The following is a 26,804-nucleotide window of genomic DNA, read 5'->3' on the forward strand; positions in this document are numbered from 1 at the left end:
TGTGTGTGTGTATGTCTGTGTAGGTGGCTGTGCGTGTACATGTCCATGCGTTTGCATGTCTGTGTCTGTGTGTTTATGTGTTTGTGTGTTTGTGTGCGTGTGTGTGTGTTGCTCCTGTGTTGTTTCTTGTCTTTGCTTCACGAGTATCTTGCCTTGGAGATGTTGATTGCAAAGTGCAGAGGGTGTGATGATGGTGTCATGGCCGGTGACGGAAAGAGTATCCATTAGAATCGCTTTGAATTAGTGCTGATGATGCCCACCACTGTCTCAAAAAACATTTTTTTTTTTACTTATGAAGGCTGGGCCTTTCTTGAAATAAAAACCATTTACAAACACACACACTCAATATAAATATGAAATATACCTGGTAAATATAATTTGGATGATCTCTGTGATATATATTTCTAACTGGATTGTTTATTACTTGTTTTGCACTGGCATAAATGTCCATGTTTAAAGTGCCTCCTTGCACTTTGTGTATATATGCAAATATATATATATTTATACAAATATATATGTTGTATATATATATATTTATATATATAATGAGTTAGATAAAAGGTCAATTTTACTGTAGCTTTAAAATGATCTGTGATCCTTCGTATGTTGTTAATGAAACAATTGAAAAAATATATATGTATATAGAAAATGAAAATTATAGACGTAGGGAATCTTCTTCCAATTGTAATACAGCTTTCTCTCGTTGGATTATTGCATCTAAATGGTTTGTGGATGTTAGTGTGTGCTTCCCTGGTCCTGTCTAAGTAGGCCTACGCTCCTCACTGAGGCACTGGGCGTGTCGTGTGTGTGTTGCTCTGTTTCTATTGGTGGGATTGGTTTTGTGTTAAATTCAGGCAATGTTGAAAGTTCCAGCGTACACCTAAGCAAGGCATTTGTTTGTTATCTCTATCTAAATAAAAAAAATGCGAGATCTTGTAATATTACACTGCATTTGTTTATTTGAACTCTTTGGTCTTTATCTTTATGGCCTATTTTTTATGAATGCTTTCTCTCCTCTTGCCCTGTTATAAACATAAATATCTTCTTTGTCAAATGGTCTGGTGTAACCTTAGTGGACTTTTCTCTACATATCTGCCAATATTTAATTAGGAGATTTCAAGCACGAACTAGCATTGTCCATTCTGAATGAAAGGACTTATATGAAGAAACAAATTAAAGAAATAGAAAAGTGGACTAAAAGCGTGTACACATTTTAATACGTGTGTAAATATGAATTCCAACAAATAAATGTTAAATTAAATGCTGTCTTTGATCTTTTGGTTAAACAGGTGTGGCCACACAATATTGTCCGGTTTCAAATACGATTTACACAAAAAATTCTACATGGAAGATAATCTCTGCTGTGAACTAATTAATTAAGTAAGCATTAAAAGATTTCGAAAAAGGCACTCAAAAACACAAAATACACTAACAAGGTGAAATATAATACAGCAATACACTCAGCATGATATAAAGAAACATATTTTACAGTCCCCTTTTATATACAATATAAAGTGAATGAAACAATGCAAAAACACTTTTCAAATGTTAGTGCAATTCTGATATTTATGACAAGCATTAGGAGGAAATGTTTATGTTGCTATGACAACAGAAAGGTCAAAGTCCAAAGTTTCCGCTAAAAAACAAACAAAACAAGGCAAGACTTCAGGATCAGTTGTGCCACCGGAGCGGCTCTGGTCCCGACGCCTGCCCTCCAGACGGTCTGGGACCCTCAGGAGGTCTCTCGCTGATGACCTCAGGACAGGCTCTCCTTCTCCGAGACCTCGCTGAGCGCCACCACGGTGTACTCTGCGTCGTGCCGCTCCTCTTTGGGCAGGAACTCCTTCATCTCCTGCCTCTGCGTCTCCTCTGAGCGGCCAGCCCGCTCCGCCTCCATGGTGGCCTGTCCGGGCCCGTTCCACCTGAAGGTCAGCAGGAAGGGTTTGATACCGGCTCAAGTGTGAGGCCACGTGTTTACTGTGTACACCTGGTGTAATGAGTGAGTGTGTGTGTGATGTTCACGCGGTTGTCTGAGTGCATGTGTGTATGTCTTAATCTCACCTGTTTCTTGTAGCGACCGCAATGATGATGAGAACCAGCGCGGCCACGCCCACAGTGGATCCCACGATGAACATCCAACCTGGGGGCGAACCCAACCATGACCGCCATTAGGAGATAACCAGCTTCCAGCTGCTTCAACATCTGCTCCAGCCAACGTCACACATGGTCCATTTATTTTCTTTGTTACTCACCAGAGCTACTCGCTGCATCTCCTGGCTGTGACAACGTGTCCGGTCCTTTGGCGGCAGCTGCTGTCAGGTGAGGCACACATCATGAACGTGTTAAAGAGAGCCATGGACTCATAGTGACTGCATGGCTTCCGTTGGACGCCTAATGTCGTCTCTGCCCAGGGCCTTACCGTGGTTTTGAGGCATGCTTTGGCTCTCTTCGCGGCTGACGAACATCACCGAGCTCTGGGGTGCATCCTCCAGGATGGGAATGTCAGGAGACGTTGTAGTAGAGCTCTGGGGTTCATCCACCACGATGGGGGTCACAGGAGACGTTGTAGTAGAGGTCTGGGGTTCATCCACCACGATGGGAATGTCAGGAGACGTTGTAGTAGAGGTCTGGGGTTCTTCCACCACGATGGGAATGTCAGGAGACGTTGTAGTAGAGGTCTGGGGTTCATTCACCACGATGGGAATGTCAGGAGACGTTGTAGTAGAGGTCTGGGGTTCATCCACCATGATGGGGGTCACAGGAGACTTTGTAGTAGAGGTCTGGGGTTCATCCACCACGATGGGAATGTCAGGAGACGTTGTAGTAGAGCTCTGGGGTTCATCCACCACGATGGGAATGTCAGGAGACGTTGTAGTAGAGGTCTGGGGTTCATCCACCACGGTGGGGGTCACAGGAGACGTTGTAGTAGAGGTCTGGGGTTCATCCACCACGATGGGAATGTCAGGAGACGTTGTAGTAGAGGTCTGGGGTTCATCCACCACGGTGGGGGTCACAGGAGACGCTGCAGTGGGGGCGGCCTGGGAGGGGCTGGGGCTGGCGGAGCTGGAGACATCCATCGCTCCTGTCGTGGTGCTGGGAATCTGGGTGGTGAGACTGGGAGTTGTTGCCTCCTCCATAAACAGGTCGCTGCCAGATCCAGACCCAGAACCAGATCCAGATCCCGATTCAGACCCAGACCCCTCCTCTTCCTGGCTGAAGACGGCGGTGGCGTTGGGAGGGGCCGCCGTGACCAGGTGCAGGTGTGGCCATGTGAGGTAGGGCCCGCCGCTGGCCTCCTGCCCTCCACTGCCCTCCTGGGTTCCGATGGCCTCGGTCAGGTCGGGCCGGTCTGCTGGGAGCGCTTGGTCGAGTCCCCCGCTGGCGGCGCTGGAGAAGGGGTCCTCCACGATGAAGCCATCCGTCATGGCCTCTCTCAGGAAGTTAGCCGGGACATCTGAGACGATCAGAGGAAAAACACAACAGAGTGTTTACCTAGTGTCACGCTGCAACCTCACGCCAAAGGAAATCTACTGGGCTTTCATGTCGCCGACATTCAGTTAAGAGATCACACACCTTCCCTTGAGGGGCGAGTGGGGACCTGTCGAGGTGTGTTGGGAAGAGAGGCCCAACTATTGATTCATTGTGACTAATCATCTTGCCTGTGTGTGTCTCTGTTTGTGAGGGTGTGTTTGTGTTGGTTTGGGTGTGTGTACACGCATCATAAAGGTGAGGCTTTCATATACAAAACATAATCCCTGTGATCCAAACCCTCCACTCAGCGTCTGGCCTGATCACACATCGGAATGAGTCACCTGTTTTAACTTCCGTCAAGAACTTTCTTGATTATGACGAAAGGGATTGGAGCAAAAAAGGTCACAGTCCACAAGAGCCACGGCCTCAGCTGTTGGCTCTTATCCTAAGAGTTACCAAAGAGATTCACAGAATCTCACAAAAATTAAAGGCACCCCTGAAAATAGCTTTTTCAACTATTGGGATAATTTCCAGCCAAATTATTTTCCTAGTCAACAGTAGGCCTGTTCTGCCAAACAACATTTTGACCATTATCATGTTGAACATATTCCACTAGACCAGGGCTTTTCAACCTCGGAGTCCCCTGAAATGTCTTGTAATTGATTTTAAAAAAAGTATTGATTTAAAAAAATAAAACACTACAAATAATCGTACATAACTGTCTTCTATACTTTATTTTCTCAAATATAAATCTACTTCAGATAAAATGCAGCCAATATCTGAGCTGGCGCATCTTTGAGAGCGCCAGCTCAGCTCAATGTAACTGTGCAGATCATGTGACTGCACAGTTACATTACTTGAGTTCCCGCTCAATAGTGAAGAAAAATCAATTTCTTCAGTATTTCTTAAAGGAATAATGTCCAGGATTTCCTAGCTGTTGTTTGTTTGCGGTTGAATAGCTTTATTGGTATAGAATTGTTTTTCAGAAGAAAAAAAGCTTTGGAAATAAGTAATTTCATTCAAATGTTCACTGAGGCCAGTGATGCCGCTGTACTCTTTTTGGTTTTGTTATTTTCATAATTCCCTATGAGAGATTGCTTGCTCAGTAGGCCTTTTCATTTCATCAGCCTTGTGAATACAGCCATCAGAGAAAATAAAATTGTCAATTTGTGCACTTATCCTGGCTACTCTGTATTTGTTCACAGTATAAGAAACATGTTAAAAAACTAATTCTAGAAATGTCTCTGGGGTCGCCAGGAATTGTTGATGTCAAAATGGGGTCACAGCCCAAAAAAGGTTGTGAAGCGCTGCATTAGACGATGCATCTGATCTCTCTCTGGCGGTGTGTTGTTTCTCCAAGGAGGGTTCGCGGGGATGGGATTCGGTCCAGAAGGGTCCTGGCAGCGGAGAAGGGACCGATCCAGGTGTGTACTGGCATGTTCTGAGCAGCAGATACTGTAATTATGTTTGAACTTTTAAACCTGGCTGCGAGCACAAAAGAGCCAGGATTATGTTTGTATGCATAATTATGTTGTTGAAGAGGTCATAATCAGGCTTGTGGTTGGGAAGGTCAAAGGAGTTAACCAGGTGAAAGATCCACTTTTCATTGAAGAGATCGAAAGGGGATTTCTCTAACATATCGACGTTCTCACAAAGTCGTCTTGTAGCAGCTTCACGATGTACTCTGCGTGGAGAAGCGTCAGATCAGACTCTCTCCTTTCTGTCCGGTTAAGCTGCGGCCCCTCAGCGCTCGGTTCCAGACCGGCAGAGCAGCTTCTCACTGGGCTTGGGTTTCACTTTGCTCAGGATCTACGCATTAATTCTCCTCCTGGAGCCGCTCAGCACATTTTTACAAAGACGTCTATGTGCGGTCGGACCGGCACACGGAACCTGCGAACCCCAAAAATGTAATCGGACCTGGGAGTTCTCCTGGACAGAGTCTGGGCCGCTGGTGGAGCCTGAAACACGAGGAGAGCCAGCGCGGGAGTGGGCCCTCGCGGACTCACGAGGCCCAAAGGGCACCTCGGGAAATGGTTTAGATTCCAGGAGCCTTTTAAAGCACAGCTTTAAGTCCGAAAATCAACTAAACGTATTAAACTTCTTAGCAATGGAGATTAAACAACTCCATTATTTCAGGTATGAAGATTCTAGTTATTCTTTAGTCTTTATTTATGATATCTTTTTGGAAGAAATGTACATAAAACAACAGTATAGCAAGTAAATGTGCCATTATACTTATTATACTAATGTAGATAGACACCATAGATAGATAGACAAAGACAGGTAATAGATATATGGACAGTTAGTAGATATAACATAGATGGTAGAAAGAAAGCCGGACGGACAGACAGATGAACTCACCGTTAACGGGCATGAGTCGGACCAGAGGAAGTAGAGCCAGCAGGGCCACAGTGAGGGGAGTGAGAGCCGTCTTCATGTTGAGTTTGGAGGGCTGCTGAGGAGGATGTAGTACAGAGTCCCGGGTCGCTGTGTGGGGGAAGGAGGGAGAATCCTGAGGAGATGTGAGGCGCTGGAACCTTTGCCTCTTTTTATGCTCAGCACCTTCTGCGTAGGAGAGCCATCAGAACAAAAAGCTCTGTGACACCGTGGAGGCGGGCACCCTGAGGCCACGCCCACGCTCTGCCTGTACCTGTAGCCACTTCCTCCTTCCTCCTTTCTCCTGAGTCACCTTGGGCCAGCAGCCCTCACACGACACACAAGGAGGTAGCTGAGTATGAAACCATGTATATACACAAAGACGAAGCCTCACAGAGTCCCTAAGGTAACTGTCCAAAGGTCGGAGATAGATCAAACTATATGGGTGTCAATGGCCATTAAATAGAGTGAATTGTAAAAACTGGAGTAATTCAGCTATAATCAGCCAAACATTATACGATTGGACGACTATAAAACAAAATGGTTCAACCGAACACGGCTGAATAATGTTTGTCTTAAACGACACAGAACATACACGTATTACTACACATGGTAGAACTAGCCTACTACAGATGGTAGTACACATGGTAGTACTTGCCTACTACACAGGGTAGAACTAGCCTACCACACATGGATGTAATAACCATGGTATTACACATGGTAGTACTAGCCTGCTACACATGGTAGTACTAGCCTACTACAGTAGTACTAGCCTGCTACACATGGTAGTACTAGCCTACTACAGTAGTACTTGCCTGCTACACATGGTAGTACTAGCCTACTACAGTAGTACTAGCCTGCTACACATGGTAGAATTAGCCCCCCCACACACACATGAAAGCGCGTTGGGTACCTATAAAAGCGTGATTTAAATGCAATCAATTATAATTATTAAACAACTGAATCACCTTAGGGATCCCCTGTTTGATGTGGGGCGCTTCATTTGGATAATTTATAACATGTCATACCATGCTAATCAGATCCATCTAACCTGCTGGTTTCAAACTCATGCTCCTGCTCTGACGCACCTCCACATGGGAATCAAACACAGAGTCATGTCGCTGCTGCAGGCCACTGTGATTCATGACTCATGTCATGATTAGTACTCAGATCATACAACCTGATAGTGATCTGTGTGTGGGCATAGGCCTGTCTCATCTTGCCCCCACACCTCCATCAGATTCACTTTTTTCCATCTGGGGAAAAGGAAATTACACAATAATGCAAATGCAAACGACATGGTATGATGTAAGAAGCTGTAACTGATATTCCCAATGTCGAATACTGTTGTGTATGTGTACGCACAAACACAAACACACACACACACACATACATCCACACACAAACACACACACGCACACACACGCTCATACACACACATACAAACAGACACACACACACACACACACACACACACACTCACATCCACACACACACACACACACACACACACACACACACACACACACACACACACACACACACACACACACACAGACACAAACACACACACACACACACACACACACACACACACACACACAGACACACACACACACGCACACACACACACACACACATATGATATTATCCTGTACTATGACCTATAAACATACATGCACGCAAACTATGCTATAAAAGTCTATCATGTACACACACACACACACACAGAAACAAACACCTAAAAACAAGCTAAAACACAGTTACAAAAACCAACTGTGACGTACACACACCCACACACACGTCTGATAAGTTCCTTCAACGATTCTGTTTTAAACTGAAGAGGAAACAACTCCCACTGGTTGATCTTTGGGAATCTGGACTTACCAGGAATCAGTCAATCAGATAACCTCTCTGGGTATGAAGTCAGAGTCAGTGGATTCAATCGAATCAAGACCTCGCTATCATCTCAGGAAACTCACAACTATTGTTTTTATTTGTTTTACATCATCCCGAAACCTTTAGCTCCCTAAAATATTGAAAAATAAACAAAGACGGAACCACTGAGAGACGTAGAAGTAGGAAGACAAGAGAACAAAGTGCTAGAGAGTCGGACAGAGACATATTGGAAAGAGACTATTAAGATACATCCGGCAAATTCATTAGAAACCATTCACCTCACATAGGCTCATGCCAAGTCCCAGACTCAAACCTCCCAACAATGCAAACCGCTCCGGAAAGTCCCGTGTGTGTGAGTGTAACTTCCGCCCCATTGGATTGAGACAGCTGCAGTCGAGGTAGGGAGGGTGACCTGTCTCCGTCTAGTCAGGAGATTAGGCACTTCTCTGCAAATCGCTGATTTACTTATTTTGTCATAACCGATTGATTGTGTTACTTTCAGCAGAGCTCATAGACATGAATACATGTTGTAAGTCCGTATGCAAGGCCCTCTGTGAAAGAGAGATTACCGGGATGTTGCAAGAGGATTCAGCAGCATTGCTCACATGCCTTCACGTTTCTGGATCGATCCAACATATTTCAGCATCGCTTTTAAAAATATATAATGAACGGAATGGAATGAATGAAGGGGAGCATGGATTTATTAGAGGAGAAAATGAATTAACCTAATGAAAGTGAAGTAAGGATGGCCATAAGGAAGAGAGTGAGAAAGTTGAAATGTAAAAAAAACATGAATTATATATTCAATTCATTAAAGACAGATGGACAAGGTAGTAGATACTGCTGTGTCTACTACCATACAAGATGTGTTGAGTTTAACTCAGTGTGGTTAAACACACACAGAGAAATGGGAAGAATTACAGAGCAGTGAGGAGATGAAGAGGATGTTGCCGGCACTAAAGGTCATTCAAGGGCAACTGCCGCCTGATATGATGCGTTTGGTTTGATCTGAGATAAACCGCGCCCTGCCGGAGCTAATGGGGAGCTGTGGACCGCTGACAGATGATTTGCATACACAGGTGAGATGGGAGAGGACAGCTTGATATAGTGGGGCGGAAAAGGGCAGAGATTGAAGATAAGTGAGTTACAAAGAAAGAAAGAAAGAAAGAATGAAAGGAAGGAAGAAGGAAATGAAAAGAATCAAGGAAGAAAAAACAAATGAAAGATTAAAAGAAAAAAGAATGAATGAACATTCGTGGCATCGAATCAACAAAATGCTGTCATTCTCGTCTTTCTTCTCTTACTCATAATCTTCTTCTGAAGAACTGAGGACAGAGATGTGATAAAGATGGGGTGATTAGAGTAGATTACATTAGAGTAGTTATATATATATATATATATATATATATATATATATATATATATATATATATATATATATATATATATATATATATATATATTATATATGATATATAATATATATCATAAACAACATCATCATATGATATGATGATGTTGTTTTGAGAAAGTTAACACAAAATTTTAATTTAAACACAATCAAAAAACAAGCTCACAATAATGCATGGGTTATTTTAGACTAGGCAGCAGTGACAAACAATGACCAATGACAAATCAAATAAATAAATCAAATAAAAATGATGAGAACATTATGTACGCACACATACACACGCTGGTTGTATGGAGACTGTAGAGTGGAATGTCAGACATCTGAAAACAGGCAGAAAACATAGCTTCTGCCTGACTACGTATACCCTATGAATCTATCCTTAAGATCAATGAATCTATCCATTAGATCAATGAGTGGTGCAGTGAGCCCCCAGAGGGGGGCGGCACTGAGCCCCTCGTTTCCCTAAGCAGCAGCAGAACAAGAAGAAAAGAAGAAGAGGCGCTAGCTGCTGAAAGCTCTGAGGAAAGTTATCGCACATTCAGGTAAGAGCTCTGAGGTTAATGTGTTTAAATGTGTTTAAGTGGGTTTTAATGTGATTTAATACAGATAAACCTTTAAAGTACAAACAGTTCCCCAAACCAGCGGGGTAAAAGGTTATGACCAAATCGGGAAACGGTTCGTTCTCTTCCGTTGGTCGAGTGTCGTTACGGATAAGGAGAAAGTAAAGAGAGTGAAAGTTCAGCTGAGCACCAAACACTATCACTAATCATGAATCACTATAAACTATTAGTTATTACTAATCACCAAACACTGTTACGACACTAAATGCATGAACTATCACTAAACACAATCACTCATCACTAATCACTATGGACTATCAGTAATCACTAATCAGTATATACTCAACACTATTTATAGATAAACTATCACTTAATACTACGGACTACCACATCTCACTAAACACTATTGACTATCACTCATCGCTAAACACTATGGATTATCACTAATCACTAAACACTGGACTATCACTAATCACCTGTCTGTTATGAGACTAAACACATGAACTATCAATGATCACTATGGACCTTCACTAATCACCTTTATGTTATGACACTAAACACATGGACTATCACTAATAACTATGAACTCACTAATCAATAAACACTATGGACTATGACTAATAACTAATCACCTGTATATTATGACACTCAACACATGAACTATTGCACATGTTATAGATGATGTTGTGTGTGTTGTAGCTGATGTCGTCCCTGTGTGTGTGTAGTAGGTGATATCGTCTCTGTGTGTGTAACTCTGTGTGCGTGGGTTGTAGGTGATGTCGTCTCTGTGTGTGTAACTCTGGTGTGTGTGTGTGTGTGTTGGCAGATGTCGTCTCTGTGTGTGTGTAACTCTGTGTGCGTGGGTTGTAGGTGATGTCGTCTCTGTGTGTGTAACTCTGGTGTGTGTGTTATAGATGATGTCGTCTGTGTGTGTGTGTAACTCTGGTGTGTGTGTTATAGATGATGTCGTCTGTGTGTGTGTGTGTTGTAGGTGATGTCGTCTCTGTGAGTGTAACTCTGGTGTGTGTGTTATAGGTGATGTCGTCTCTGTGAGTGTAACTCTGGTGTGTGTGTTATAGGTGATGTCGTCTCTGTGAGTGTAACTCTGGTGTGTGTGTGTTATAGGTGATGTCGTCTCTGTGAGTGTAACTCTGGTGTGTGTGTTATAGGTGATGTCGTCTCTGTGAGTGTAACTCTGGTGTGTGTGTTGTAGGTGATGTCGTCTCTGTGTGTGTATCTCTGGTGTGTGTGTTATAGGTGATATCGTCTCTGCGTGTCAAACTGGTGTGTGTGTGTTGTAGGTGATGTTGTGTGTGTGTGTGTGTGTGTGTGCTGTAGGTGATGTCGTCTCTCTGTGTGTGTGTGTGTGTGTGTGTGTGTGTGTGTGTGTGTGTGTGTGTGTGTGTGTGTGTGTGTGTTGTAGGTGATGGCGTCTGTGTGTGTGTGTGTGTGTGTCAGTGTGTGTTGTAGGTGATGGCGTGTGTGTGTGTGTGTGTGTGTGTTGTAGGTGATGGCGTCTCTGTGTGTGTGTGTGTGTGTGTTGTAGCTGATATCGTCTGTGTGTGTGTGTGTGTGTGTTGTAGGTGATGTTGTGTGTGTGTGTGCTGTAGGTGATGTTGTGTGTGTGTGTGTGTGTGTGTGTGTGTGTGTGTGTGTGTGTGTGTGTGTGTGTGTGTGTTGTAGGTGATGTCGTCTCTGTGTGTGTCTGTGTGTGTGTGTTGTAGCTGATGTCGTCTGTGTGTGTGTGTGTGTGTGTTGTAGGTGATGTCGTCTGTGTGTGTGTGTGTGTGTGTGTTGTAGGTGATGTTGTGTGTGTGTGTGTGTTGTAGCTGATGTCGTCTGTGTGTGTGTGTGTGTGTGTTGTAGGTGATGTTGTGTCTGTGTGTGTGTGTTGTAGCTGATGTCGTCTCTGTGTGTGTGTGTGTGTGTGTTGTAGGTGATGTCGTCTCTGTGTGTGTGTGTGTGTGTGTGTTGTAGCTGATGTCGTCTCTGTGTGTGTGTGTGTTGTAGCTGAAGTCGTCTGTGTGTGTGTGTGTGTGTGTGTGTGTGTTGTAGGTGATGTCGTCTCTGTGTGTGTGTGTGTGTGTGTGTGTGTGTTGTAGGTGATGTCGTCTCTCTTTGTGTGTGTGTGTGTGTGTGTGTGTGTGTTTTGTAGCTGATGTCGTCTCTCTGTGTGTGTGTGTGTGTGTGTGTGTGTTGTAGCTGATGTCGTCTGTGTGTGTGTGTGTGTGTGTGTTGTAGGTGATGTCGTCTCTCTGTGTGTGTGTGTGTGTGTTGTAGCTGATGTCGTCTCTCTGTGTGTGTGTGTGTGTGTGTGTGTGTTGTAGCTGATGTCGTCTCTGTGTGTGTGTGTGTGTGTGTTGTAGCTGATGTCGTCTCTGTGTGTGTGTGTGTGTGTGTGTGTGTGTGTGTGTGTGTGTGTTGTAGGTGATGTTGTCTCTCTGTGTGTGTGTGTGTGCGTGTGTGTGTTGTAGCTGATGTCGTCTCTCTGTGTGTGTGTGTGTGTGTGTGTGTGTGTGTGTGTGTGTGTGTGTGTGTGTTGTAGCTGATGTCTCTCTTTGTGTGTGTGTGTGTGTGTGTGTGTGTGTGTGTGTGTTTTGTAGCTGATGTCGTCTCTGTGTGTGTGTGTGTGTGTGTGTGTGTTGTAGCTGATGTCGTCTCTCTGTGTGTGTGTGTGTGTGTGTTGTAGCTGATGTCGTCTCTCTGTGTGTGTGTGTGTGTGTGTGTGTGTTGTAGCTGATGTCGTTTCTCTGTGTGTGTGTGTGTGTGTGTGTGTGTGTGTGTGTGTGTGTGTGTGTGTGTGTGTGTGTGTGTGTGTGTGTTGTAGCTGATGTTGTCTCTGTGTGTGTGTGTGTTTGTGTGTGTGTGTTGTAGCTGATGTCGTCTCTCTCTGTGTGTGTGTGTGTGTGTGTGTGTGTTGTAGCTGATGTCGTCTCTCTCTGTGTGTGTGTGTTGTAGCTGATGTCGTCTCTGTGTGTGTGTGTGTGTGTGTGTGTGTGTGTGTGTGTGTGTGTTGTAGCTGATGTCGTCTCTCTGTGTGTGGTGTGTTGTAGGTGATGTCGTCTCTCTGTGTGTGTGTGTGTTGTAGCTGATGTCGTCTCTGTGTGTGTGTGTGTGTGTGTGTTGTAGCTGATGTCGTCTCTGTGTGTGTGTGTGTTGTAGCTGATGTCATCTCTGTGTGTGTGTGTGTGTGTGTGTGTTGTAGGTGATGTCGTCTCTCTTTGTGTGTGTGTGTGTGTGTGTGTGTTGTAGCTGATGTCGTCTCTCCGTGTGTGTGTGTGTGTGTGTTGTAGCTGATGTCGTCTGTGTGTGTGTGTGTGTGTTGTAGGTGATGTCGTCTCTGTGTGTGTGTGTGTGTGTTGTAGCTGATGTCGTCTCTCTCTGTGTGTGTGTGTGTGTGTGTGTGTGTTGTAGCTGATGTCGTCTCTGTGTGTGTGTGTGTGTGTGTGTTGTAGGTGATGTCGTCTCTGTGTGTGTGTGTGTGTGTTTGTGTTGTAGCTGATGTCGTCTCTGTGTGTGTGTGTGTGTGTGTGTGTGTGTGTTGTAGCTGATGTCGTCTCTCTGTGTGTGTGTGTGTGTGTGTGTGTGTGTGTGTGTGTGTGTGTGTGTGTGTGTGTGTGTTGTAGCTGATGTCGTCTCTCTGTGTGTGTGTGTGTTGTAGCTGATGTCGTCTCTCTGTGTGTGTGTGTGTTGTAGCTGATGTCGTCTCTCTGTGTGTGTGTGTGTGTGTTGTAGCTGATGTCATCTCTGCGTGTGTGTGTTTGTGTGTGTGTGTTGTAGCTGATGTCGTCTCTCTCTGTGTGTGTGTGTGTGTGTGTGTGTTGTAGCTGATGTCGTCTCTCTGTGCGTGTGTGTGTGTGTGTGTTGTAGCTGATGTCGTCTCTGTGTGTTTGTGTGTTGTAGCTGATGTCGTCTCTGTGTGTGTGTGTGTGTGTTTGTGTGTGTGTGTTGTAGGTGATGTCGTCTCTCTGTGTGTGTGTGTGTGTGTGTGTGTGTGTGTTGTAGCTGATGTCGTCTCTCTGTGTGTGTGTGTGTGTGTGTGTGTTGTAGCTGATGTCGTCTCTGTGTGTGTGTGTGTTGTAGCTGATGTCGTCTCTCTGTGTGTGTGTGTGTGTTGTAGCTGATGTCGTCTCTCTGTGTGTGTGTGTGTTGTAGGTGATGTCGTCTCTCTCTGTGTGTGTGTGTGTGTGTGTGTGTGTGTGTGTGTGTGTGTGTGTGTGTGTGTGTGTGTGTGTGTGTGTGTGTGTGTGTGTGTGTGTGTGTGTGTGTGTGTGTGTGTGTTGGTGTGTGTGTGTGTTTGTGTGTTGCAGCTGATGTTGTCTCTGTGTGTGTGTGTGTTGTAGGTGATGTCATCTCTTTGTGGCCCGGGGGATGGCGGTCTGCTGGCTGGCTTCACTCTTGAGGCGGTCACTGAGCGCACCAAACAGACGGTAGGTCCTCGTGACTCTCCCCCCCTCTCCTCAGACTGGGACCCCTGGTCACGCTGCTGGAGCTGGCTCTGGCTTTAATCCAGAACCAGTACAACCACAGGTCTTCCTTTAGTGAGGCCTGGGGGTTAATTAAGCAGTATCACACGAGAGGGATCGCGCTGTACTGAATATCAGCCCGGCTGTGATGGGTCGTATGTACGAGGCCGAGTGTCCAAGAGAATCACAGCCAGGCTGATATGTAGCTCTACGGCTCCACCTCGGGGGTGATGAGGTTTATACAACAGTTCTACAAGCACCATTTAACAGTAATAAGCAACAACAGATTATGATTAGGATTTTGTTTATTTAATGATTTATTTGGATCCGCCAACACTAATAGATCCGCAACTGGACTTGGACTGAACTGTAGCCAAGCAACACATAAACACACTAGCTTGCTACTTTGTATAGGTCTACGCGTTACGTTAGGTTACGTTACTTTCCCTTTGTCCTCTTCTGACGACCATTCAGAATTCAACTCAAATGTTATGTCTGGAAACATGTTCATCTTTGCTGTGCACAGTTAGTTGCAATCTACGCTATATAAAGACTGTTAATAACATTAACGGTTATGAGAACAGCTGTAAAGCGGAGTGAACATGTATAGTTGATAGTCCGGTGCTGTTATACTATATCAACACTCATGGAATGCCTCTTGTCCAATCACCTTGTCGGAACTAATTGTTATAAAGCAGGTTAACTATCAGCCCCATGTTTAAGCCAGGTTAACTATTAGCCTGATGGTTAAAGCAGGTTAACTATTAGCCTGATGGTTAAAGCAGGTTAGCCATCAGCCTGATGGTTAAAGCAGGTTAACCATCAGCCTGATTGTTAAGGCAGGTTAACTATCAGCCCGATGGTTAAAGCAGGTTAACCATCAGCCTGATGGTTAAAGCAGGTGAACTCAGAGGTTGTGAATAGTTGGCTGACAGCTGTGCGGCCCCAGGCCTGGTGAGGTTCACGAGGCAGTGAATCAATCTCCTCTGCTGCAGGAATGTGGGCCTCGCTCCAATGGAAGCTGTTGATCTAAACTGCTGAAGAGATATTTACTATGTTTGTCAGAGGACTAATTTATCTCGGTTAAGATCTTGGCATGTCTTGTGAGAAGTACTTATTTAAGTAAATTATCATCCAAGATTTGGTCGACGATTTCACATAGCATATTTTATGGATTAGTCAATGAATGATTGGATTTATCTATAACTAATCTAATTAACGGAGCACTAATCTGAGTTTGTGAATTTTGACCAGATAGTAAAACTATCTGACATCATTATTGACATAACATTGAATAAATAAGAAGGCCCTCCCAGAATCCTTCACATCTATGGTGATATAGTTTGATTAACCAACATGTTAGTGACCTAATATCTATTAGTCAGCTGGGGTCAGGTCTCTTCTCCGTTGGCCCCCTGTGTTGATCCCTCCTCCTGTAGAGAGTGATGATGGCCCAGCTCCTGGTAGGACTAATGCCGGAGAGACACAGTGGTCCCCTGTAGCGTTCTGTTGTGTTTGGCAGCCAACCACTCAAGAGGATATCATCATTTAAAGTCAAACGTGATTCTTTTCTGCATTTTGGGACTTTTGAGGGAAAAAGCCATTTCAAAACAACTAACTATTGTACCTCACCAAATCTATTTACATGAAATTGAACCATAATGGATGTTCTAAAAACGGATTGTATGATGGTAATATCATTTGTTAGTACGGGTTGGATAGCGGTTGTGGGTATAAGGGTACCATTGATTCTGTTCCAGCGTCAGGCCTCCTGTGCTCTGCTAGTGCCCGTTGGTTCTGCAGGTTAGTCCTGAAACTGGTTCTGTGGAGCTGTGGGGCGGAGCGTGCACGAGGCTGCCTCGCTCTGAGGTCACGTGCACACTGCCTCTCGGAGCCTCGCCCTGACCAGGGGCACACGGCCACATGTGGCCCCCTCATGGGGGCCAGGGGTAGGACCAGTGACCCAGACCAGTGACTCAGACGAGTGGACCCAGACTAGTGACTCAGACCAGTGGACCCAGACCAGTGGACCCAGACCAGTGACCCAGACCAGTGGACCCAGACCAGTGGACCCAGACCAGTGGACCCAGAACAGTGGACCCAGACAAGTGGACCCAGACCAGTGGACCCAGAACAGTGGACCCAGAACAGTGGACCCACACCAGTGGACCCAGACCACTGGACCCAGACCACTGGACTCAGACCAGTGGACCCAGACCAGTGGACCCAGACCAGTGGACCCAGACCAGTGGACCCAGACCAGTGGACCCAGACCAGTGCACTCAGACCAGTGGACCCAGACACCCAGACCAGTGGACCCAGACCAGTGGACCCAGAACAGTGGACCCAGACCAGTGGACTCAGACCAGTGGACCCAGACACCCAGACCAGTGGACCCAGACCAGTGGACCCAGACCAGTGGACCCAGACAAGTGGATTCAGACCCCAGGGGTTCAGACCGAGCAGGTCCACCAGCCCTTCTCTCTCCTCTCCTGTCTAGAACACGCTCCTGTCTGTCTGTAACCCGTCTGTCTGGGTATCCTGTCTAGAACACGTTCCTTTCCTCGTGTGTGTGTGTGTGTGTGTGTGTGTGTGTGTGTGTGTGTGTGTGTGTGTGTGTGTGTGTGTGTGTGTGTGTGTGTGTGTGTGTGTGTGTGTGTGTGTGTGTGTGTGTGTGTGCAGGACCGGGAGCACCCCCGCCTGCTCATCCCGGAGCTGTGCCGTCTCTTCTACCAGCTGGGCTGGGTGACGGGGACGGGGGGCGGGGTCAGCGTCAGACACAGGTGGGTCCAACCCCCCCTCCACAGTTCAGTTCAGGTTCAGCCGGGTAGCTCCATCGTCTCTGCTGGTTTATGTCGCTTTATTTACTTCCATTGCTGCGTTGCACGCCCCTCAGGCTACACATTTTAATTAGATATTAGGAAACAGAAAACCTTTTGCACGCAACTGAAGTGACTGGTTAATACGTACCCAGAGTTCAGTTCTAAATACTGAAGCACTCGCTCTCTTAACTGAAGAAGCTTCTGCATCTTCTGAAAGCCGTTCAATGGCAACATGGATATCATCTAACGACATTAGATTGATGAAGCTTCATTAAGCCCAAAGCGTGCGAAGCATGACCGCCAAGCACAACCCAAAAACCAAAGTGCCTCTGTCCTGACACGCCCGTGTGCTCCGGTCTTTAGACTCCGCTGTTGTGTTAATGGAAACGGATCTACATGCTGCTATTGGGGTCAGAGAAAGTTCTCAGGAACTGAATACCACAATCTGTCCTGGTGGAATGTACCATTATTCTTTAACATGTTCTGAACATCATTGTGTTCTTTTAATATTGCATCCTGTTTTAAAGGCCATGTGTATGTGAAACCAGGGTAGATACATGATTGGTGTGTTAACATCATGGCTGGGTCTGGACTTGGCTGCAGAACTCTGTGACCCAGCAGACGAGATGTTGACCTTAATGACCCTCCGGCCGCCTCTGATGCTCCGTCCCAAATGAGAGTCGACAAACAAGCCCAACGCACCCAAACACATCCCGCTTTAAATGACATTAAATCAACTGTTATTTTATTGAATCTCTTAACCCTATTATGCTCATCATTTCTGTCTCAAAGGGCCAATCTACTTTATTACTCCCTAATACGCCCGGGCACAGAGCCGGCCATCGCATCATCTGCTGTGCTTTATACATCGCGCCTCCCATAATAATCCCACATTAATATTCTTCTGGTCACCCCCCCTCTCTCCAGAGACCACATCTACATCGCCCCCTCAGGGGTCCAGAAGGAGAGGCTCCAGGTGAGCCCCCTACCAGTTACCAAGTAGTGTTACAGACTGACAGACAGTGTTACAGACAGACGGACAGTAGAGTTACAGACTGACAGACAGTGTTACAGACAGACGGACAGTAGAGTTACAGACGGACAGTAGAGTTAAAGACTGACAGACAGTAGAGTTACAGACTGACAGACAGTAGAGTTACAGACAGACGGACAGTAGTGTTACAGACTGACAGACAGTAGAGTTACAGACAGACGGACAGTAGAGTTACAGACTGACAGACAGACGGACAGTAGAGTTACAGACTGACACAGTAGAGTTACAGACTGACAGACAGTAGAGTTACAGAGGGACAGACAGTAGAGTTACAGAGGGACAGACAGTGTTACAGACAGACAGACAGTAGAGTTACAGACTGACAGACAGTAGAGTTACAGACTGACAGACATTAGAGTTACAGACAGACGGACAGTAGAGTTACAGACAGACGGACAGTAGAGTTACAGACTGACGGACAGTAGAGTTACAGACTGACAGACAGTAGAGTTACAGACTGACAGACAGTAGAGTTACAGACTGACAGACAGTAGAGTTACAGACAGACAGACAGTAGAGTAACAGACTGACGGACAGTAGAGTTACAGACTGACAGACAGTGTTACAGACAGACAGACAGTAGAGTTACAGACTGACAGACAGTGTTACAGACAGACAGACAGACAGTAGAGTTACAGAGGGACAGACAGTGTTACAGACAGACGGACAGTAGAGTTACAGACTGACAGACAGTAAAGTTACAGACAGACGGACAGTAGAGTTACAGACTGACAGACAGTAGAGTTACAGACAGACGGACAGTGTTACAGACAGACGGACAGTAGAGTTACAGACTGACAGACAGTGTGACAGACAGACAGACAGTAGAGTTACAGACGGACAGTAGTGTTACATACTGACAGACAGTGTTACAGACAGACGGACAGTAGAGTTACAGACTGACAGACAGTGTTACAGACAGACGGACAGTAGAGTTACAGACTGACGGACAGTGTTACAGACAGACGGACAGTAGAGTTACAGACTGACAGACAGTAGAGTTACAGACAGACGGACAGTAGAGTTACAGACTGACAGACAGTAGAGTTACAGAGGGACAGACAGTGTTACAGACAGACGGACAGTAGAGATACAGACTGACAGACAGTAGAGTTACAGACAGACGGACAGTAGAGTTACAGACTGACAGACAGTAAAGTTACAGACAGACGGACAGTAGAGTTACAGACTGACAGACAGTGTGACAGACAGACAGACAGTAGAGTTACAGACGGACAGTAGTGTTACAGACTGACAGACAGTGTTACAGACAGACGGACAGTAGCGTTACAGACTGACAGACAGTGTTACAGACAGACGGACAGTAGAGTTACAGACTGACAGACAGTAGAGTTACAGACAGACGGACAGTAGAGTTACAGACTGACAGACAGTAGAGTTACAGACAGACGGACAGTAGAGTTACAGACTGACAGACAGTAGAGTTACAGAGGGACAGACAGTAGAGTTACAGACAGACGGACAGTAGAGATACAGACTGACAGACAGTGTGACAGACAGACAGACAGTAGAGTTACAGACGGACAGTAGTGTTACAGACTGACAGACAGTGTTACAGACAGACGGACAGTAGAGTTACAGACTGACAGACAGTGTTACAGACAGACGGACAGTAGAGTTACAGACTGACAGACAGTAGAGTTACAGACAGACGGACAGTAGAGTTACAGACTGACAGACAGTAGAGTTACAGAGGGACAGACAGTGTTACAGACAGACGGACAGTAGAGATACAGACTGACAGACAGTAGAGTTACAGACAGACGGACAGTAGAGTTACAGACTGACAGACAGTAAAGTTACAGACAGACGGACAGTAGAGTTACAGACAGACGGACAGTAGAGTTACAGACAGAAGGACAGTAGAGTTACAGACTGACAGACAGTAGAGTTACAGAGGGACAGACAGTGTTACAGACAGACGGACAGTAGAGTTACAGACTGACAGACAGAGTTACAGACTGACAGACAGTGTTACAGACAGACAGACAGTAGAGTTACAGACTGACAGACAGTGTTACAGACAGACAGACAGACAGTAGAGTTACAGAGGGACAGACAGTGTTACAGACAGACGGACAGTAGAGTTACAGACTGACAGACAGTAGAGTTACAGACTGACGGACAGTGTTACAGACAGACGGACAGTAGAGTTACAGACTGACAGACAGTGTGACAGACAGACAGACAGTAGAGTTACAGACGGACAGTAGTGTTACAGACTGACAGACAGTGTTACAGACAGACGGACAGTAGAGTTACAGACTGACAGACAGTGTTACAGACAGACGGACAGTAGAGTTACAGACTGACGGACAGTGTTACAGACAGACGGACAGTAGAGTTACAGACTGACAGACAGTAGAGTTACAGACAGACGGACAGTAGAGTTACAGACTGACAGACAGTAGAGTTACAGAGGGACAGACAGTGTTACATACAGACGGACAGTAGAGTTACAGACTGACAGACAGTAGAGTTACAGACTGACAGACAGTAGAGTTACAGACAGACGGACAGTAGAGTTACAGACAGACGGACAGTAGAGTTACAGACAGACGGACAGTAGAGTTACAGACAGAAGGACAGTAGAGTTACAGACTGACAGACAGTAGAGTTACAGACTGACAGACAGTAGAGTTACAGAGGGACAGACAGTAGAGTTACAGACTGACAGACAGTAGAGTTACAGACTGACAGACAGTAGAGTTACAGAGGGACAGACAGTGTTACAGACAGACGGACAGTAGAGTTACAGACTGACAGACAGTAGAGTTACAGACAGACGGACAGTAGAGTTACAGACAGACGGACAGTAGAGTTACAGACTGACAGACAGTAGAGTTACAGACTGACAGACAGTAGAGTTACAGACGGACAGTAGTGTTACAGACTGACAGAGTTACAGACAGACAAGAGTTAAAGAGGTTACAGACGGACAAAAGAGTTACAGAGTGACAGACAGAAGAGTGACAGAGAGAAGAGTGACAGAGAGAAGAGTGACAGAGAGAAGAGTGACAGACAGTAGAGTGACAGACAGTAGAGTGACAGAGCAGTGACAGACAGATTCGTTGAGCTGTAGATGAGTCTTCTCTCAGATCAACCTGCGCCGCTCACTGCTTTAGTTCACCGATGATCTAAATTCCCTAAACCGGCGGTTTGGCTGCAGGCGCTATGAGCGTCCCGCCCTCCGTGATTCGCACGGTGGATTTGCATACGAATACAGAAACTGTTTTACACTGCAGGTTTAAGCAGGCATCGTTTTGGAGCTCTATTGTAACGTGTGTGTGTGTGTGTGTGTGTGTGTGTGTGTGTGTGTGTGTGTGTGTGTGTGTGTGTGTGTGTGTGTGTGTGTGTGTGTGTGTGTGTGTGTGTGTGTGTGTGTGTGTGTGTCAGCCAGAGGACCTGTTTGTGTGCGACCTGGAGGAGAGGGAGGTCAGCAGTCCTCCTGACTGGAAGCAGCTGCAGAGGAGCCAGTGCACCCCCCTGTTTATGAACGCCTACACCAAGAGAGGTGAGCCCCCCCCTACACCGTGAGAGGTGAGCCTGGACGAGATGTTGACCTTAATGATCCTCCGGCCGACTCTGATGCTCCGTCCCAAATGAGAGTCGACAAACAAGCCCAACGCACCCAAACACATCCCGCTTTAAATGACATTAAATCAACTGTTATTTTAAAGGTTCCCTGGGCAAGACAGGTAGCAGCACAATGAACCACAGTCACAGACCCGCAGTCACAGACCCGCAGTCACAGACCCGCAGTCACAGACCCGCAGTCACAGACCCGCAGTCACAGACCCACAGTCACAGACCCACAGTCACAGACCAACACACAGCAAATAGCGCTAAAATAAAGCTAATCAATTCACACTGCATCAATCTTAAAAGACCCTTTTCTGTAACCGGGAAACAAAAACCTATTCAAAACACTGACATCTTAGAGAGTCTAGCTCAATTCTCTTCATTTTCAACTTGAGAGGTGAGGCCAACCCCCCCCCCCCCCCCCACCATGAGAGGGGAGCGTGAGCTGATAGTGTGATGAGAGATGCTGCTGGGTGTTTAGTCTGAAGGACCAGTGAATGTCCTAGGCGGTCTCAGTCGATTCATGCCCCCCCTCCCGCTGCGTACAGGGGCGGGGGCTGTGATCCACACCCACTCCAAGGCCGCCGTCATGGCAACGCTGCTGTGTCCCGGCAGGGAGTTCAGGATCACGCACCAGGAGATGATCAAGGGCATTCGGAGGGGGACCTCGGGCTACAACTACAGGTAGGTGGTCCGAGAACAACGTCTCTGGGCTCCACTGGTAGACTGGTACAAAGCTGGTTCAGTGTCTCAGAGCTGGCTCAGTGTCTCAGAGCTGGTGACTGGTACAGGGCTGGTTCAGTGTCTCAGAGCTGGTTCAGTGTCTCAGCTGGTTCAGTGTCTCAGAGCTGGTTCAGTGTCTCAGCTGGTTCAGTGTCTCAGAGCTGGTTCAGTGTCTCAGCTGGTTCAGTGTCTCAGAGCTGGTTCAGTGTCTCAGAGCTGGTTCAGTGTCTCAGCTGGTTCAGTGTCTCAGAGCTGGTTCAGTGTCTCAGCTGGTTCAGTGTCTCAGAGCTGGTTCAGTGTCTCAGAGCTGGTTCAGTTCTCACGGCCTCTGGGAGGGTTGGAATGTGTTGACTCACAGCTTCGCTACACCCTGTGTCTCGGCTGCTTCTTCAAGGAGGAAATCGTCATCAGGCGTATTCCAAACCTGTTAACTAGTATGGAGACAGAGCTGCCCTTGGCCTGGCTTCAGTTAGTGACTGGTGCAGGACTGGTGTTTGAAGCTTCATGACTAACAGAATACGCTCCCATAAATGGAGCTACTAGTTTTTTCTTTGTTCTTTGAATGAAGCTACCAGGACACCCTGGTGGTGAGTTGTATTATAACCTCCCCCCCCCCCCCCCCCAGCTACCAGGACACCCTGGTGGTGTGTTGTATTATGACCTCCCCCCCCCCCAGCTACCAGGACACCCTGGTGGTGAGTTGTATTATAACCCCCCCCCCCCCCCCAGCTACCAGGACACCCTGGTGGTGAGTTGTATTATGACCTCCCCCCCCCCCCAGCTACCAGGACACCCTGGTGGTGAGTTGTATTATAACCCCCCCCCCCCCCAGCTACCATGGTGGTGAGTTGTATTATGACCCCCCCCCCCCCCCCCCCCCAGCTACCAGGACACCCTGGTGGTGAGTTGTATTATACCCCCCCCCCCCCCCCCCCCAGCTACCAGGACACCCTGGTGGTGAGTTGTATTATGACCTCCCCCCCCCCCCCCCAGCTACCAGGACACCCTGGTGGTGAGTTGTATTATGACCTCCCCCCCCCCCCAGCTACCAGGACACTCTGGTGGTGCCGATCATCGAGAACACGCCGGAGGAGAGGGACCTGAAGGAGCGCATGGCGCGCGCCATGGAAGATTACCCAGAATCCTGTGCGGTCCTGGTTCGGCGCCACGGAGTCTACGTGTGGGGCGAGACGTGGGAGAAGACCAAGACCATGTGAGCCCTTTAGAGCTATTGAGCCTGGGGTCGTTGGGGGAATGAAAGGGTCTTTGGGGGTCTGTGGGAGTCTGTTAGGTCTGTTGGGGTCTCTGAAGGTCTATAAGGTCTGTGGAGGTCTTTAAGGTCTGTGGAGGTCTTTAAGGTCTGTGGAGGTCTATAAGGTCTGTGGGGGTCTGTTAGGGTCTGTGGGGGTCTGTTAGGTCTGTTGGGGTCTCTGAAGGTCTATAAGGTCTGTGGAGGTCTATAAGGTCTATAAGGTCTTTGGAGGTCTGATAAGGTCTGGAGGTCTGTGAGCTTGTTCTGTTGAGGTCTGTTGGTGGGTTCAAGGTGTCCTCTTCTGTGTCCTGGTTTAAACCGTTTCTGCTTGTGTTCCCCAGGTGCGAGTGCTACGACTACCTGTTCGACCTGGCCGCCCAGATGAGGCGCTGTGGGCTGGACCCCGCGGCCACGCCCACAGGAGAGGAGGGCATCGTCTGACCTCAGCGCCCCAATGAGCAGCAGCCGTGGACTGAGAGCAGCCAATCAGGGACCACCAGAGGCCGTGTGATGCCTGGGCTGACAGGGGGTCCTCCGGTGGACGCTGGGGTCTTACGGGTCTCATCAGTCTTGTTTGGGTTTTGGACGCACGCCCTCGAAGCACCTGAGCTGTGGAAGAGCCCCTGAGGACTGAGTGAGGCCCTCGGACCGGACGCTGTTCAGATCCAGGTCAGCGCTGTACGATCAGAGCGGGTTGGAGTCGGGGGTCAGAGGAATAGAAATAAAGGTTGATTCATACTATGACATGTTGTGTGTGTGACTTGACCTTTAACCTTTCCTGAATTGACGAGTTCTTGTGTAGTTTGGAAGTCATTTTGTTGTTCATGCAGTCATGACATGTTCATTACTCACATTAACATTTTGGTTACCCTTTAGTTTTATGGTGAAGTTGGTCACACTAGGCTTTTATCAATAAAGCTAAATCAGGAGTTATGGGTTGACTAATCAATTGATTAATTAAGAGTTTTGAAGCTAGGATTAGTCCACATGACAACAGTGTGTTGGTTTCTATTTGGGTGAGGTTGTGTTGTTGAACAGACCGGAGGGCAAGTAAGAGTGGGTAATGACGTACGTTCTGCTAAACTTGTTAGTTCACGTAAACTGTAAGTGTTCCTGATGGATGATAACCCCCACTCTGTTAGTCCAACCCTAGCCCCACCCTAACTCTTAATGTTAGTCTAACCCCACCCCAACCCTAACTGTTTAAACAGCCAGATGATGGTGGTTGCTATAGGGAAGTAGGTTACAGTGCTTCAGCCCCCAGGCTCCATGTGACGCCCTTCTAACTATTATAAAACCTCCTCTTCTAGCTCCTCCTCCTCTAGCTTCCCTCCTCTAGCTCCTCCCCTTCTAGCTCCTCCTCTTCTAGCTCCTCCTCTTCTAGCTCCTCCTATTCTAACATGTCCTCTTATGCCTCCTCAAGGAGCTAGAAGAGAAACATGCCTTTGTAAAATGGTGTGTTCCTCAGAGAATGTGTGTTTACGTTCCTGAGACTAATAAATCAGTGAAAGATGCAGAGCAGCTAAAGTGCTGTGGTGGTTCCTGTAAATCAATAAATTATATTCCGATTGTATTAAAGTGTTTGGCTGGCTTATCTTTGGAGGAAAAAAATAGGCTAATTTCTGAACCATATTTTTAAGGATATTGATTAAAGTGTAAACGTGTTTTGTGATTTTTAGGCACAGTAAAAGCCTTGTGACAGGCCAAATGGAGATATAAATTAACATTATTGACATTCAAACACTAGCAATCTTAGAAGTGTCAGCGACGTCACACGTGGAGCCCTGGAGCGTATTCCCAGCGCTCCGGTGGTGATGCTCCTCAGGGTGTAGTGAAGCTAATGTCACAGGACTGCTCCTGTAGGGACAGAAGAATGGAAGGACTGAATGCAGTATTCAGATCAGCGTGTAGGAATACAGCTCATAGACGGTCCAACATGAGGCGTGGTGATGGAGATCACCGCTCCATACAGACTGGGAGGACTGGGAGGCACTGGGAACACCACAACAGGTACAACCATTAGCTACAGGGACCAGTCCCCTGGGGCCCAGCGGCTGTGGACTTGATCATAAAATCAGGGAATTAAAATACATTCTGTTTCAATTGGACGGGCCGTTGACTCCCTGTGGCGACAAGGCTGAAGTTGGATCCAACTGAAAACTCTTGATGTGTACGTATTATATTTATATCTTTGTGTATTTAATATGTATATTTTAGCAAAACCTTTTTATTTCAAATACGTATTTTGCCATTTTCAGATACCTGATGTAAAAACTCTTGTGATACAGCCGGTTTGTGTGGCGTTTACCAGCATGCCTCAGTATGTTCAGATTGTATTATTAATGTTTGGCCTTCCTCTGGTGAAGGTCTTCCTATCCTGAAGGTCTTCCTCTCTAGACATGAAGGTCTTTCTCTTCCTCTGGTGAAGGTCTTTCTCTGGTGAAGGTCTTCCTCTCTAGACGTGAAGGTCTTCCTCTTCCTCTGGTAATGTTCTTCCTCTTATTGCGTTATTTCTGGCAGAAAGTGGTCCAATCCTTGGTCGCTTTTAACTCACTTTATTTGTTAAAGTAGGCATGTTTCGGTATGGTAACTATGAAGCTTAAGGGAGGGAATTGTATCTAACGCGTGTGAGGGACAATACCGTGAGCTTCAAGCCCCGGGCTTAAGCCCGGTTCTCTCCGCGGTTACCTATAGTCTCTCCCCTCTCCACTTCGAATCACGCGCTATTGCCCGTCCAGTGGGCGTGGCCTATGTGAAGTGGGCGTGGCCTAGCCTCGGCTTCCTCACCTGTCTTAGGTGCTGCCTTCTGTGGATGGAGTAGCTATTGCAGCCTTCAGTACGGTCCTGCTCCCCTTGTGGCTATGTACAGTATTTACGGCTTATACGACGAGAATGAATTGTGTGAATTGTACGAAGACATATTTGATCCAAAAATGACATCCAGTGGATGCCTCATGAATCACATGACCCCTTTCTCATCATGGAGACTGGCTTTGTAGCCATTGCTGATCACCATTTAAAGTAGAAACACTGACTTAACACAAACACAGAAAGATAAATGTACTGCTACAAATATTGGTGGTAAACTGTTTGTTTGCCTTGTATTAATTATTCAAATCTGCTACCATTGCTCGTCTGCCAACCTGGCGCCTCCTGTTCCGTGTTCC

General features: G+C 46.6%; 2 protein-coding genes across 3 annotated transcripts; one reads left to right on the forward strand and one right to left on the reverse strand.

Annotated features, from left to right (window-relative positions):
- Positions 1-1,199: 1,199 nt before the first annotated feature.
- Positions 1,200-6,015, reverse strand: LOC115558833 (mucin-5AC). 2 transcript variants are annotated; one of them, XM_030377340.1, is made up of 5 exons: positions 5,833-6,015; positions 2,420-3,454; positions 2,253-2,309; positions 2,062-2,140; positions 1,200-1,922 (listed from the first exon to the last, which is right to left on the reverse strand). In XM_030377340.1, the coding sequence occupies exons 1-5, from the start codon at positions 5,906-5,908 to the stop codon at positions 1,757-1,759; spliced, it is 1,413 nt and encodes a 470-aa protein (XP_030233200.1). In that variant the 5' UTR covers positions 5,909-6,015; the 3' UTR covers positions 1,200-1,756. The 2 variants fall into 2 exon arrangements, with proteins under 2 accessions (XP_030233200.1, XP_030233199.1); XM_030377339.1 differs by having other exon boundaries at positions 2,253-2,312.
- A 3,581-nt stretch (positions 6,016-9,596) lies between these two features.
- apip (APAF1 interacting protein) lies at positions 9,597-24,570 on the forward strand. The gene is made up of 8 exons (XM_030377345.1): positions 9,597-9,699; positions 14,061-14,147; positions 16,866-16,966; positions 17,933-17,981; positions 21,477-21,594; positions 22,211-22,346; positions 23,431-23,598; positions 23,979-24,570. The coding sequence occupies exons 2-8, from the start codon at positions 14,064-14,066 to the stop codon at positions 24,076-24,078; spliced, it is 756 nt and encodes a 251-aa protein (XP_030233205.1). The 5' UTR covers positions 9,597-9,699; positions 14,061-14,063; the 3' UTR covers positions 24,079-24,570.
- Positions 24,571-26,804: the final 2,234 nt, after the last annotated feature.

This window comes from Gadus morhua, chromosome 14, assembly GCF_902167405.1.
Source record: "Gadus morhua chromosome 14, gadMor3.0, whole genome shotgun sequence".
Lineage (NCBI taxonomy): Eukaryota > Metazoa > Chordata > Actinopteri > Gadiformes > Gadidae > Gadus > Gadus morhua.

Excerpts from the sequence above, each read along its gene's own strand:
- LOC115558833 (XM_030377339.1), bottom strand. The coding sequence starts at position 5,908 with ATGAAGACGGCTCTCACTCCCCTCACTGTGGCCCTGCTGGCTCTACTT. Across the intron at positions 2,313-2,419 it reads AAGCATGCCTCAAAACCACG|CAGCTGCCGCCAAAGGACCG; the intron begins GTAAGGCCCTGG and ends CTCACCTGACAG. Across the intron at positions 2,141-2,252 it reads AGATGCAGCGAGTAGCTCTG|GTTGGATGTTCATCGTGGGA; the intron begins GTGAGTAACAAA and ends GTTCGCCCCCAG.
- apip (XM_030377345.1), top strand. The coding sequence starts at position 14,064 with ATGTCATCTCTTTGTGGCCCGGGGGATGGCGGTCTGCTGGCTGGCTTC. Across the intron at positions 17,982-21,476 it reads TCCAGAAGGAGAGGCTCCAG|CCAGAGGACCTGTTTGTGTG; the intron begins GTGAGCCCCCTA and ends TGTGTGTGTCAG. Across the intron at positions 22,347-23,430 it reads ACCTCGGGCTACAACTACAG|CTACCAGGACACTCTGGTGG; the intron begins GTAGGTGGTCCG and ends CCCCCCCCCCAG.